At 48.0% G+C, this 15,024-nt stretch overlaps 1 protein-coding gene across 1 annotated transcript; it reads left to right on the forward strand.

Annotated features, from left to right (window-relative positions):
* Positions 1–299: 299 nt before the first annotated feature.
* Positions 300–14,278, forward strand: LOC128593170 (antigen peptide transporter 2-like). Its single transcript, XM_053600954.1, is given in 13 exon segments — positions 300–792; positions 881–995; positions 5,511–5,580; positions 5,582–5,642; positions 5,921–6,126; positions 7,576–7,773; positions 7,919–8,047; positions 10,199–10,387; positions 10,857–11,030; positions 11,229–11,388; positions 11,717–11,853; positions 12,206–12,368; positions 12,371–14,278. Coding segments are annotated over 13 exon segments (2,187 nt in total). The 3' UTR covers positions 12,463–14,278.
* The last annotated feature ends 746 nt before the right edge of the window (positions 14,279–15,024 follow it).

The raw sequence follows: 15,024 nt of genomic DNA on the forward strand, positions 1-15,024 counted from the left end.
CGGCAGGCCAGGGTGAAGGAGGAAGGTCGGGGGGATTTTGTTTTGTTTTAGTTTTTTTTAAAGCCTGTGGCTCGGGATGGTCATGCTCCCTAGCTCTCTAGGACAGGCAGAAAGCCGTCTGTCGCAGGAGCGTTGTATTGATGACCGTGGAGTACCCAGGGGGTCTTTCAGGGTAGGGTGGGATAGAATGAGAAGCTGATGGACGAAGGACAGGTTGGGCGGAGCGGGGGTAGGAGGATGTGTTCAAGGATTGGGACTCCACCTCCGTAATTTCTCAACTTCTGCCCACAGACGGCGCCATGCGGCTCCCTGACCCGACACCCTGGGCCTCCCTGGTGCTGGTGGACTTGGCCTTCCTCTGGTTACTTCAGGGAACTTTGGGGTCCCTGCTTCCCCGGGGGCTTCCAGGACTATGGCTGGAGGGGACTCTGCGACTTGGAGGGCTGTGGGGGCTGCTGAAGCTGGGCGGAGTGCTGGGATATGTGGGGACACTGCTGCCCCCGCTCTGCCTGGTGACTCCCGTGTTTCTCTCCCTGAGAGCCCTGGTCGCAGGGGCCTTGAGTGCTCCCCCGGTCAGGGTGGCTTCAGCCCCTTGGAGCTGGCTGCTGGTGGGGTACGGGGCTGCAGGGCTAAGCTGGGCTGTGTGGGCCGTGCTGAGCCCTGCTGGAGCCCAGGGGCAGGAGCAGGGCCAGGAGAAGAGCAAAGGCTTGATGTGGAGGTTGCTGCAGCTCTCCAGGCCAGATGTGCCTTTCCTGGCTGCCGCCTTCTTCTTCCTTGCTGTTGCTGTTTTGGGTGAGTTGGGAGAAGATATTGGGAATTGGGGGTGGAAAAAGGGCCTTGGCACCAGCACATCATCTGTTAACTTTCCTACCTCTTTCAGGTGAGACGCTTATCACTCACTATTCTGGTCGTGTGATTGACATCCTGGGAGGTGATTTTGACCCTGATGTCTTTGCCAGTGCGGTCTTTTTCATGTGCCTCTTCTCCTTTGGGAGGTAGGTGATGGGCATTTGTGTCCGTTTGCCAGACCTCTTGACAGGGGCCTTCATGGTCCTGATTCCACCTTCAAACTCTTTAGTTGCCCAAAACAGAAAATATTTGAACTCAGATATGATTACTTTATTCATATTTTGTTTCATCCATTCATTCATTCTTTTCTTCTTTCCTTCATATTTGCTCAACATCTTCCGAGTTTATATTCCATTATTATAGGTACAAGAACAAGGGAATGTAGTACAAAAGTGGCTTATGCATCCAGTGTACTATCTCTCAGTTACCTCTCAACTTTTCTGGCTCCAAGAAATTCCCTTTCTCCTTTCGGCCTCCCCCCTCCCACCATTATGTGGTTCTCCAGAGTATCCATCCAGGGTTGTCCTCTTGTTAGAGTGAGCACGTTTCTGCCTCTTAACTCTTGTTTTCTCACTCATCTTGCCAGATCCAGAAGATCTTACTGGGAGAATTGTCAGCTTTCCTTACAGCTTCTTTACTCTTTTCCTCTTCATTTGCTTTCCCCTCTTTTTAGACAAACTCAGGAGTGTATTCACCCCAAACAAACAAAGGAACTGCTTGGTAGGGCCAGGATGAGGGGAGTAGGTTGAGGTGAATGAGGCACTCAGGGTGTAAAATTTAAGGAAGTGCCCACTCACTTTACCCCAATCCCAGCCCAGCTTGATGCTGCTCCTTTTTTCTTTTTTGAGACAGAGTCTCACAATGTGACTCTCGGTAGAGTGCTGTGGCATCACAGCTCACAGTAACCTCAAACTCTTGGGCTTAAGTGATTCTCTTGCCTCAGTCTCCCAAGTAGCTGGGACTACAGTCACCCACCACAATGCCTGGCTGTTTTTTGGTTGTAGTTGTCATTGTTTGGCAGACCCGGGCTGGATTTGAACCTGCCAGCTACGCTGTATGTGGCTGGTGCCCTAGCCACTGAGCTACAGGCATCCAGCCGATGCTGCTCTTTTTTAACGGCCATCCTTCATTTAGAGGACCCTCAAAGGCAGTTCTTCACCATGCCTTCATCCCATACTTGCTTCTTTTTTCTGACACTACAGTCATGTGCTGTATGACAACATTTCAGTTAACAATGGGCTGCATGTAGATAGTGGTCCCATAAGGTTGTAACACAATACTTTTCCTGTACCTTTCCTGTATTTAGACTTGTTTCAATACACAAAGACTTCCTATCGTGTTAGTTGCCTGCAGTATTCAGTACAGTAAAATGCTGCTCAGGTTTGTTTCCAGGAGCAATAGCTGAACCATACAGCCTGGGTGTGTGGTAGCTGTGCCACCTAGGTCTGTGTAAGTACCTGGGATGTTCACATGTGAACAAAACCATCTGGTGACACATTTCTCAGAATATTTGCCTGTTTTTAAATGACACACAACTGTACTCAAATGTGTACTTATTGATCAACCCACTGCTAAGAAAAAATCAGTCCCCTATTACTTTTCGCTTGTCTGTAGCATTGGCCACTAGTACACGTATAATCTCTTATTATTTGTGATCTCTTTATGCAGCTAGCTTTTATGCATCTCTTTTCTACTTGCCAATCTAGTCTGTCTCCTTTGGAGAACTTTCTCTTCTGGACCCTTATATATGGTCTTTCCTCAGGCCTTAGTTCTTTGATTCTTAAAAACATTTTTCCTATGGAGCTAATTCAGTTCCTCTCTGCAGGCGATTCCCACATCCGTATGTCCATGCTGTGCCCTAGTCTTGTAAACCTGGTGTCTGCCTTCACTCTCCCATTGGACAGCCCTGTCTCGTCTCACGCTTACCTCATCCTCCACAGACCCAGAAGTTCTAAGGCATGAACTGCCTCCTTGTTTTCTTGCAAGTGACTCCCTCTTCTTATTCCCATTCATTTTTTAAAATTTCAGAGTATTACAGCGGTACAAATACTTTGTTATATGGATTGCTTTTGTACTGCTTGAGTCAAAATCAAAGTGTGTCCAGATAGTGTAGGTGTGATTCCATCCTTCTCCTTCTTCCCCCTCTCACCTGCTTGATTTCTTTTGTGTTTTATTTCCATCTGTGCACACAAATGCTATTTGGTTAGTTTAATAGTGAGTACATGTGGTTTTTGTTTTTCCATTTTCTCTTGTATTTCATTGAGCTTCCTTATAATCCATATTTGGATTCTTTATCTGCCATTTCCATATTTTTGTTTTGGTTAGTATCCATTGATAGAGAGTTGTCATTTCCTTTTGGGGGTGACTTAAGCCATGATTTTTCATACTTCCAGAGTTCTTTTGCTTAGTCCTTCTCACAGGTTCCTTCTGTCCTGCTGTCTTCACCTCTTTCTAGCAGTGTGAATCGTGTTGGGTCCCCCGGCTTAATCTCCAGTATGGGGGCGTGGTACTCATATAACTCAGCCACGCCCTGTTTGGTTGAGTTAGGTGACACTCTGATGAGCTATAGAGTTGTTCTTCCTGTCATAGGTTGAAAGTATGAAGGAGCCAGCGGCTGAGATGTTCTTTTGTGCCTGTGACAGGCTTTGGTCCCCAGTGGATTACCAGAGTACCATAGCGTTATGAGAGACCCTGAAGCTCCCAGGGGTTTGCTTGATCTCCACCACCCCTGAGGTAGGGTAGGTAGCAGGACAGCCAGCTGGTAGCTAGGTTGTGGGAACTGAAAAGGCTTTGCAAAGCCTCCACATGTCCAAGGTGTGCCAAGTCTGGCTTACTTTTATGCGCTGGTGTGTACTTCAGTGAAATGCCAGAGGCTGGAAGTTCCCAAATTGCTCCACTGCAAGTGCTTAAGGGGAAGAGGAGTAAGGTTTCACTTTCTGAGGAAACCACAGCCAGGTATACGTGCCCATCAGAGAGGAGCAGCAAATCACGCACCTCTTGGCTCAAACTATGCTCACAGTTGTACTGCTGGGGCTGGGGCCACAGCTCCCAGACAGCCCGAGCTCACACCGCTTTGTCAGATGCAGCAAATCAAGGAGGTGCCAGGGAGGAAGTGTCTTGATGGGGGAAAGTCAGCACTGGGGTCTCTCCTGGTACTTCCCTGGGGGGAGGGGAGGGTGCCCCACTCGGGCTGCTCAAACTCCCGGAACTTACTAGATCACCCCACTATTCTGTATTTGCCATCTTGCCTGGGCTCTTTGAAAAGCCTGCAGTATACTTAGTGTCCTGCTGTTCACCTAAGTCACTTACTAGGGGAAGGAGAATCACCCCTTATCCTTTCACTGAACTCTGAACCTCTTTGGGTTTGATCTTGCCAGTATCTTGTCCACTTTACCTTCTTAGTTCTCAGCTTTGTGGAATTCTCCGTGGGGTCTGCAGCCATTTCTGACTTTTTTCTCTAAGAGAGAACTACATCTGAGCTACAACTCTTCTCTCTTCTCCCATATCCAGCCTTCTCGCTGGGATGGTCTGACAAGTGATGTCTCTAGTCTGTCACCTTTTTTTTTTTTTGAGACAGAATCTCAAGCTGTTGCCCTGGGTAGAGTGCTGTGGTGTCACAGCTCACAGCAACCTTCAACTCTTGGGCTTAAGCGATTCTCTTGCCTCAGCCTCCCAAGTAGCTGGGACTACAGGCACCCGCAACAATGTCCGGCTATTTTTTGTTGTGGTTGTCATTGTTGTTTGGCCGGCCAGGCTGGATTTGAACCTGCCGGCTCTGATGTATGTGGCTGGCACCCTAGCTGCTTGAGCTAGAGGCGCCGAGCCTAGTCTGTTACCTTCGTATTTTCATTCATGAAGCCACCAGCCTCCTGGGCTTTAAGCATGGCATCTTTATTGTCTTCCTCATGTTCAAACACTAGCTCTATAGTTTTCTACTGTCACAATGTTTCTCCTCTGGCTCCTTTCTCTCCATTCACACTGCCATCCCCAAAACCCAAACCTTCATTATTTCACGTCTGACTATCCCAATAGCCTCTTGAATATGGTAGCTAAATTTGTGATAGAAACCCATATTCTGTGAAAAACGTGCCTTTATGATTTAATTCTTTTCCTTTAAGATTTACTGTAGAAATTTGGTTAGTCTAAGAGGAATTTTCCAACTTCAAGAATGAAATGGGGGGGGCAACATGACTGTGGGGCTCCTGAGAATGAGGGGGGTGTTCGTGGCTGCATTTCCCGTGGTGAAGTATCTGAGCCCACAAGGAGGGGCTTTGATTGTGGAGGAGGAAGGGGACCAAGACAGAGGAGATGCTTGGAGGGACAGCCTGAGGAAGGCCGGGGCCTCTGTTGTAGTCTCCCCTGAGTCTAGCACACAGTGCCCTCCGGGGATAATCGTGAATTGGTGCACGTTGTGATTTTGTTCTCATATCTGGCTCACCACGTCTCCCCTTTCTTCTTCCTCTGTTTATTCCTATGCCTCTTCTCACTGTCCCACCCCTCTGCCCCCGTGTCTCCCTCATTTCTTTCTTTTTCCTCTCACGGTGGCTCTCCCCACTTTTGCCTTCCTCTTCCCTCTGGGCGTCTCCTCTGCCTCTCTCCCCCACTGCTCCTTCCTGCCTCTCCCTTCCCCCATCCTCCTACTGGCTCCTCCCACCCCACAGCTCGCTGTCTGCAGGCTGCCGAGGAGGTTCCTTCACCTCCATCATGTCCAGAATCAACTTGCGGATCCGGGGAACAGCTTTTCTCCTCCCTGCTACGCCAGGACCTCAGTTTCTTCCAGGAGACTAAGACAGGTGGGGCCTGTGTTCAGGGACTGGGATTCCCCTGCGGTATTCCTTGCTTCTCAGCAACCTTCTACCCGAACCACTCCTGCTGCCTTCACCCATGCGCTGGGGTCTGAGCCTGCTTTCCTCTCTTTTGGGACAGAGTGGAGATGCAGCCTCCTCCACCCATCTCTCTGCAAGTGAGGGAGGATGTTTAGAGGAGGGGCCTGTGTCCGAGGGGACACCCAGGAGGCGTTCTGGGGCCTCTGCAGTGTGCATGGTTTCCTCACTTGCGCCATCCTTCTCAGGGGAGCTGAACTCACGGCTGAGCTCGGACACCAACCTGATGAGTTCCTGGCTTCCTTTAAATGCCAACGTACTCTTTCGAAGCCTGGTGAAAGTGGTGGGGCTTTATGCCTTCATGTTCAACGTATCGCCTCGACTCACCCTCCTCTCTCTGCTCAATGTGCCATTCAGAGTAGCAGCCGAGAAGGTGTATAATGCCCGCCATCAGGTACGTGTAGGTGTTAGGGAGCCCTGAGGGGAGAATACAACTTAGAGCTGAGGAGGATTCCACATTTGTGGAGAGAAAAATGTTAATTTTCTCTTTTGAGCCCTTGCAGTGGAAGTGTATTGTATGTGTAGACCACGTTTTGCTTGTCCAGTCGTCTATCAATGGACATTTGAATTCAGAAGGTCCATGACCCCTAGAACTGTAAACAAACATGTACATAGTGTGTGTGTGCGAGAGAGAGTGGGGTGGCATTTTTCTGAGGCGATGATAACTTTTCATTAACTTCTCAAAGGAATCTGTACCTACTCTCCCTACAAAATATTAAAAAGGACACCTTATAAGGTTGAGGTAGTGAGGTTTTCCCTTTAAAATCAGCAGAAGGAATTTGGATGGAGTGTAGGGAACCAAGGGTGTGCAGCCAGGAGGTCCTGAGTCTGAATGTCAGCACCACCTTCTCTTTTTCTTTTATTGTGGTAAAATATACTTAACATTTTGACTGTTTCAGGTGTACAGTACAGTGGCATTAAGTACACTCAGATTGTTCACCAACAATTGTCATCATTCATCTCCAGAACTTTTTCTTTTTTTTGAGACAGTGTCTCACTTTGTCACCCTGGGAAGAGTACTGTGGCATCACAGCTCACAGCACCCTCAAACTCTTGGGCTCAAGTGATCCTCCCAAGTAGCTAGGACTACAGGTGCCTGTCACAACACCTGGCTATGTGCAGGGTGTCACTCTTGCTTAGGTTGGTCTTGAACTCCTGAGCTAATGCAATCCTAGGATTACAGTCCTGAGCCACTGTGCCCAGCCCTTATTGGCCATTTTTTAATCCTTTTGGAGGGATGTTTTTCATGTCCTGTTTTTAATTGTTTTGGTGTTTTTTTGTCATTGTTCAGTTGTAGGAGTTCTTTATATATTTTGGATATTAATCAGGCACATGATTTGCAGATCTTTTCTTACATTTTATGATTACCTTTCACTCTGTTGATAGAGTTCTTTGATGCACAGTAGTTTTTAATTTCATCTGATTTATCTTTTCCTGTTTTGGACTGTGCTTTTGCTGTTATATCCAAGAATTCATTGTGAAATCTGGTGTCATAAAGCTTTTTTTCCCACATTTTCCTAAGAGTTTTGTTAGATCTTTGATCCATTTCCAATTACATATCCACCGTTCTTAACGATCTGTGGCTCCTTCAGACATGGGGTGGCAGAACAACCTCACATGAAGGGTAACTCAATGGCAGGTGTCTCCTACACGACCTAACACTGAGAGCTCAGTATGTTTTGTTCCCTCACTCCTTCACTCTTACTCCTTTTGGAAAGAAAAGCAAGGAACAGGGAAACAGAAGAGTTTGGTGTTTTTAGGTGGATGGGAAGACCCCACAGGTGGAATGAGACATGGGGGCCTGCTGTCTTCAACCTCCTGTGTTCACTGTCCCCTTTTCCAGGCAGTGCTTCGGGAGATCCAGGATGCAGTGGCCAGGGCGGGGCAGGTGGTGCGGGAGGCTGTCGGAGGGCTGCAGACGGTGCGCAGTTTTGGGGCTGAGGAGCATGAGGTCTGGCGCTATAAGGAGGCCCTGGAACGATGCCGGCAGCTGTGGTGGCGACGAGACCTGGAGCGAGGCCTGTATGGGCTCTTAAGTAGGGTGAGATGGCTGAGTGGCAGGGGGAAGGATCATGAAGGGTGAGCTAATGGAACGGGAACCCATGGCTGGTTCTTGGGTCTTATGGGGAAGGGGAAAGAAGGGAAAAACTGTTTCTCAGCCTTGTGTCTTTATTCTCCCCTCCCAGGTGCTGCATTTGGGCATGTGGGTGCTGGTATTGAGCTGTGGGCAGCAGCAGATCCTGGCCCAGGAGCTGACCCAGGGCCGGCTGCTCTCCTTCCTCATTTACCAGGAGGATATGGAGAAACTTGTTAAGGTGAGTGGCAGCCCTGGTATGCCCTCTCTGCCCCCCTTTTTCTTTCTGATCTTCTGGGCATGGGCTTTATCTGTTCCCCTTAACAAAACAAAACAAAACAAAAAAACAAAATAATTTTGTTATGGAGAATTTCAAACTTATGCTAAAAAAAGAATGACAAAATAATAGTAAGAAGGCACACACACCCATCACCTGCTTTAACAGCTATAAACTCATGCTGGTCTTGGTCTGTATCCCCACCCACTTCCCCCACCCCTATTATTTTGTAGCAAATCCAAGATATTATGTTGTTTCATCTGTAAATATTTCATTATGCCTGTTTTAAAAATACAAATGCCTTTCAGCCAGGCCAGTGGCTCATGCCTATAATCCTAGCACTCTGTAAAGGCAAGGTAGGTGGATTGCTTGAGCACAGGAGTTCCAGACCAGCCTGAGCAAGAGTAAGACCCCGTCTCTACTAAAAATAGAAAAAATTAGCTGGGCATTATAGTGGGCACCTGTACTTTCAGCAAATCCACAGACTGAGGCAAGAGGGACGCAAGAATTTGAGGTTGCAGTGAACTGTGACAGCAGGGCACTCTACCCAGGGTGACAGAGTGAAAATCCATCTCAAAAAAAAAAAAAAAAAAGCGGGCGGCGCCTGTGGCTCAGCGGGTAGGGTGCCGGTCCCATATGCCTGAGGTGGCGGGTTCAAACCCAGCCCCGGCCAAATTAAAAAAAAAAAAAAAAGCATAAATAAATAACAATAAATAAATAAATGTCTTTAAAAGTGTGTAACAACAAACCAGTTATCACACCAAAAAGTTAACAATAAATCATAAAATTCATTACATACACTCAGTTCAGTGATCAAATTTCCACTTGTGCTATATGGAAAATGTGTGTGTGTATGCATGTGCTGGAATCAGCATCCAAATAAAGTCCACACCTTGTGATATGTGATAAGTCTTTTAAGTGTTTTCATCTATCTATGTATCTCTCTCTCCCTCTCTCAAATTTCCCCTTTGCAGTTTTATTTGTTGAAGAAATGCGTTGTTTGTCCTTTAGAGTTTCTTGTGGTCTGATTTTGTTGATTGAATCCCTGTGGTCTTATTTTAATATGTTCTTCTGCCTCTGTATTTCTTGTCAGTTGCTAGATAAACACAGAAGCTTTTGGGATTCTGTTTTTTTCTCTTTTTTGGACAAGAGTATTTCCTAGGTGTTTTGTTCCTGTTCCAGGAGACACACAATATGTAGCTGTCTTTCTGTGGTGGCATCAGCCACTGAAGCACAGTGCCCAGGTCCATTAAGTGAGTAGGGCTACAGACTGGTGACACTCTGTCCTTCCTCCATTAGTTGGCTGGAACACATCTAGGAGAGGTTGCTCCCCTCAGCCACTATTTGGTACCCAGGAGTACAGTTTGATTAGGAAAGGCAGAATGGTCATTTCCTTCTTTTCCAGTGTTTACTGGTTCTCAAAAATAGTTACTTCAGCCAAGACTTTATTTTAAAGTTTTCCTAGATATTTTATAAACATCTTTAATATGTGGAGAACTGTGCTAGGCCCTCCAGTGGCTACAGAGATGAGTTGGGAACAGTGCCAACCTTTTTTTTTTAAAGACAGAGTCTCACTTTATTGCCCCTGGTAGAGTGCTCTGGTGTCACAGCTCACAGCAACCTCAAACCCTTGGGCTCATGTGATTCTCTTGCCTCAGGCACCTGCCATAAAGCTTGGCTAGTTTTTTTAGAGACAAGGTCTGCTTGTAGCTCAGGTTGGTCTCAACCCATGAGCTCAGGCACTACGCCCACCTCAGCGTCCCAGAGTGCTAGGATTACAGGCCTGAGCCACTGCACCCAGCCACACAGTACCTGCTTTTAAGGAGTTCCCTGTCTAATCCAGCAAGCCAGAAATGCACACAGTAATACAGAGCAGAAATTGCAAAGGTCTGGGGATGGAGGTACTGGGGTCTGGTGGGAAAATGGCCTTTGTATCCTTTCCATTGCAAGTTGGAACACTGGGGTACTCATTTGTAAATCCCACCAAATTGCACATTTAAGGGTTGTGAGTTTTTTTGTATAAGGCTGAGAAGTGGTTGTGGGGGCGTGTGAGGAGTGGCAATTGGTTTCTGGTGGAGCTGTGTCTGATTCTCTGCCCTCCTCCCTGTTTTCCAGGACCTGGTGTACATGTTTGGGGATATGCTGAGCAACGTGGGAGCTGCTGAGAAAGTCTTTTCCTACCTGGACCGTCAGCCAAATCTGCCCTGCCCTGGGGAACTGGCCCCCACCACTCTGCAGGGGCTGGTGGAATTCCAGGATGTCTCCTTTGCATACCCCAACCGCCCTGACCAGCCTGTGCTCAAGGTGCCTGGAAGAGGCCACAGGGAGGGTCCTGGACCCCTTACTGTCTGATGCTTGTATGTGATCAGGCCACACAGCCTGTAGATCATTTGCCTTTCTTTCTTTTTTTTTTTTTTTTTTTGAGACAGAGTCTCAAGCTGTCACCCTGGGTAGAGTACTAGGTGTCATAGCTCACAGCAACCTCAAACTCTTGGGCTTAAGCAATTCTCTTGCCTCAGCCTCCCAAGTAGCTGGGACTACAGGCGCCTGCCACAACATCCGGCTATTTTTGTGTTGTAGTTGTCATTGTTGTTTGGCGGGCTTGGGCTGGATTTGAACCTGCCAGCTCTGGTCTATGTGGCTGGTGCCCTGGCTGCTTGAGCTACAGCCTCCGAGCCTCATTTGCCTTTCAGAAGCTGGTTTTGTTGCTGCAGGAGGCGAAAGGAATGGGTCCTGAGAAGAGGTGGGCCCCTAACTCTTCCCTGTTTTCTAGGGGCTGACATTCACCCTACCTCCTGGTGAGGTGACAGCTCTTGTGGGACCCAATGGGTCTGGGAAGAGCACGGTGGCTGCCCTGCTGCAGAATCTGTACCAGCCCACAGGGGGAAAGGTGCTGCTGGATGAGAAGCCCGTCTGGCAATATGAGCACAGCTACCTACACAGCCAGGTGGGTGGGGAGGAAGGAGAGGGGAACAGAGGAAGAGTAGGGGGAGGGGAGGGAGAGAGGAGCATGTGCAGAGAGAGAGCGGGGGGATAAGGGGGGAGAAGCACCAGGCACTTCCTGAGGGAGGCAGGCCAGGAAGGAAACAGGGTCCCTGTCACGGGGGTTTCCATACAGTCCTCTGCCACTGTCCCCTCTGCTCAGGTGGCTTCAGTTGGGCAGGAGCCTGTGTTGTTCTCTGGTTCTGTGAGGGACAACATTACTTATGGGCTGCAGAGCTGTGAGGATGATAAGGTGGTGGCCGCTGTCCAGGCTGCCCATGCAGATGACTTCATACAGGAAATGAAGGATGGAATATATACAGGTATCTTTTGCAAATAGGAAGCCTGCCCCCTCAGTACAGAGAGAAATGGAACTTATTCTTGGTGGTATGCGTGTGTCACTTCCTGTCCTCCCACCTGCCTTCCTTCAGCTTGTCTCATTCAGGAGTCCTTGTCCACACGAAGCAGTGCCACAGTAGCGCCCCCTCCAGGTGGGCGGCCCCGCTAGGTCCCGCCCTCTTAACACCCCCTACTGGCCCGTCCACCTTCCCGGATGGTCCCAGTGGAAATACCCGGTGTGCACTGGTGCTTCCTTGTGGGGGAGTTATCCTGGTCACAGGTCTGAGGAAGGAACTGCTCTGATTTCCTCAGACATAGGAGAGAGAGGGAGCCAGTTGGCCGCGGGGCAGAGACAACGTCTGGCCATTGCCCGGGCTCTCGTGCGGAACCCACGGGTGCTCATCCTGGACGAGGCCACCAGTGCCTTGGACGCGCAGTGTGAGCAGGCGGTGAGTGCCGCGGTGGGAGGGGCGGGGGCCGGTGGCCTGCGGGGTCACGAGTGGAGGCGCAGCTTGGGTAGAATGGGACAGGGCAGGACGAATGCCACTAGTGGAAGGACAGTCCGTGCCTTTCTGGGTTTGGGAAGTGGAGTGTGGAGTCCGGTGGCTTGGGGGCAGCCCCGGTCCCTCCCGTTCTGCCTTGCAGCCCTCCAGTTGCAGCAGTCTGACTGAGAGAGGACAGTGGGGACCGTCCTCTGCTGCCCTCTCCTACCTTCTCCTGAGTCACAAGAGAAGGTGCCTAGGGGGATGTGGTGTCCATCCCACTGTTCCCTCTCTGAGGCTCTGCGATCCTCCCCTTCAGCTGCAGGACTGGAACATTCTCGGGGACCGCACGGTGCTGCTGATCTCTCACCGGCGGGAGACTGTCCAGCGCGCCCACCGGATCCTGGTGCTCCATCAGGGCGAGCTGCGGGAGCTGGACCAGCTCAGGGAGGGGAAGGACCTCTATTCCCGCCTGGTGAGCCAGTGGCTGGAGGACTGAGGCCCCAGGACACTGGGCCTTCTGAGGGCCATCTCCAAGACCCAGAACAGCTCCTCCTTTCAGTCTCCCTGGGCTGAGCCCCTGGGTAGCTTCCTGAGCTGGAGGTGGAGATTTGGAGTACAAATGTCTCCTTTCCCCTCCTCTCCCCTTTCCTTCCCTTGTCGCACTCTGTCACTGTGGGTAGAGTGCCTGGTGTCATCATAGTTCACAGCAACCTCAAACCCTTGGGCTCAAGAGCTCCTCTTGCCTGAACTTCCCAACCTGTTGATTCTGCAGGCGCCCACCACAGCGCTTGGCTAGTTTTTCTATTTTTAGCAGAGACAGGTCTCATGCTTGCTCAGGCTGGTCTGGACCCCCTGAGCTCAGCCAATATACTTGCTTCTACCTCCCAGAGTGCTGTGGTTACAGGCAAGAGCCATGGCACTTGGTTCTACATATGTATGTGCTTCAGGTCTGGTGGAGTGGGGGATGCGGTGGATGCTGGGGGGAACCTTACTTCCTTGATGAATGAGTTTTGCCTGGCGCTGAACAGGCAAAGAACATGTCTTGTGGCATGATGAATGTATTTTAAATATTTTTCTTATAAACTCTGCATAGTCATATGAAAAATTTAGATGATGTAGAGAAGTAGAAAGAAGAAAAGTAAAACTATGCATTTTTTCATTTTCCAGAGATAACTGTACTTATTGTGTTGCTGGCTGTTCTCCCAGTCATTCATTCTTGGTGATACAGATTAACCAATATGACATAAATATTCATGAGGTTGCCTTTCTGTATCCTTCCCATTTGAACCAGTGTCTGATATTTTGGAGAAACTAGGTTATGGAGAGACAGAGAGCAGTTCCCTAATAAAAAAGTGTTTATATTAACATGATAATAGCTGGTATTTATAGAGTAATATGAGTGGGAGCTAAGCTAAGCATTTTTTTCTATTATCACTTTTAATCCTTATCTTTAATCCTATGAGGTTAGCTTTTATTATTATCCCCATTTAAGATGAGGAAACTGAGGCTCAAAGAGATTAAATGGCTTTCCCAAATTTGCACAGTGGTTGGAGTTTGAAACCAGGCCTGACTGCAGAGTTCACACTCTGAACCAATGAATTATATTGTATATTGTAATCTCTAATCCATAATCAGATAGAGCAAAGCTCTGTTGCTTCTAGCTCTGACTAGCTCCGAGTCAATTTTCTTCCCAAGTCCCATCATTACAGCCTTCATTCATAGTCTCAGATGATCTCATCTGCAGAGAAGTTTCTCTGCCATTAGTTCCCCTCTTCCAGCCATTTTTCACAAAGTCATTTTTCTTTCTGTAAGGCACATGGGATGAGGTGACTTCCACGGGACCCTTTGGGTGCTCTTACGCCCTTCTGCTGAGATCCTTTTCAGAGCAAAGGATGTCTTCCACCAGATCTGTGTAGCCCTTTCCTGTTGCATTTAGCTCCAGCCCCAGCAGACTTCCTGTCCTCCCCAGTACCTTTGTGTCTTTGCGTATGGTGTTTATCCATCCTCCTCTCCACCCTCCAAGAGTTCTCCCAAGATTTAAGTTGGGGTTCAAGTCTTCCAGGAAGCCTTCCTTATTTCCTCTGTCTGGAAAAAGTGCCCTTCCCATGTTCACCTATCACTCCGAGGGCTTACTTCTTTTGTAGCTTTTATTAAACTCTACCCCTTCTTTGTCCTTACTCTAGACCAGAGATTTTCATCTGGTGGACTGCAGCACACTGGTGTGTTGTGAGAAGATCTTAGGTGTGCTGTAACAATTTTTAAAAATCATTAATTAAATTACTTTTGAAAGAAGTTCAAAGCACAATAAGTGTACATTTCAACATTAAATCCTCTTTAAATTGATTATATGAGCATATCATTGTTATAATAAATAAACATTTTATTGTTATAATAAATAACACTGGCTTATTTCTAAAGTGGGTGGGGTATAGCCTTGAAAAATAAAGTTTTGCGCTATGTCCATAGATGGTGAGATTTGACAAGTATTTGCCAATGAACACTGGTACATGTGGAAATCATGGGAAGTGAACTAAGCCATATGACTCAGCAATCCCTGGTTGTGCCTGAAGTAGTAAGGAGGTGTAGATCATAATGAACGTGTTGTACAGCTCTGTCTAGATTTGAAATAGTTAAACACAATTACCTTACAAATCATAGTTTCGAAAAATGTTTAAGTCTGTTTAATTAATACCTGTATTTCTTTTTAAAAAGTACTGAGAGAGGAGACCCGGAAAAAGTAAGGTCAAAGAGAACAGAAGTATTTTCAAGGAGACCCCAAGAACATACTGGTGAGGTCCTCCCCGTGGTGACTCAGCTCTCAGGAATTTGTAAAAACTTAACTTTGTGGGAGTTGGAAGCTGATGCTTGCTTCAGCTTCTGTGAAAGCCTGTGATTCTGTAAAAGCTGGAGTGGGCTTCTCCAACTTGATTCAAACTGACCAATGAGAAAGGTACCCATGGGCCGGAGCTTTTTGACTAGGGATAAAAATGAGAAGATGGAGCCAGTTGGGGAGTATGGCCATTTTGAATTCTGTGCCTCGCTCTTCCAGCTGAAATAAAGCCCTTCCTCTTATAAACTCGGTGTTTGGGTGCTTGTTTTCTCTATTGGGCCTCGTCTTCTTGCAACAGTACAAGT

This window comes from Nycticebus coucang, chromosome 9 (genome assembly GCF_027406575.1).
Source record: "Nycticebus coucang isolate mNycCou1 chromosome 9, mNycCou1.pri, whole genome shotgun sequence".
Classification (NCBI taxonomy): domain Eukaryota; kingdom Metazoa; phylum Chordata; class Mammalia; order Primates; family Lorisidae; genus Nycticebus; species Nycticebus coucang.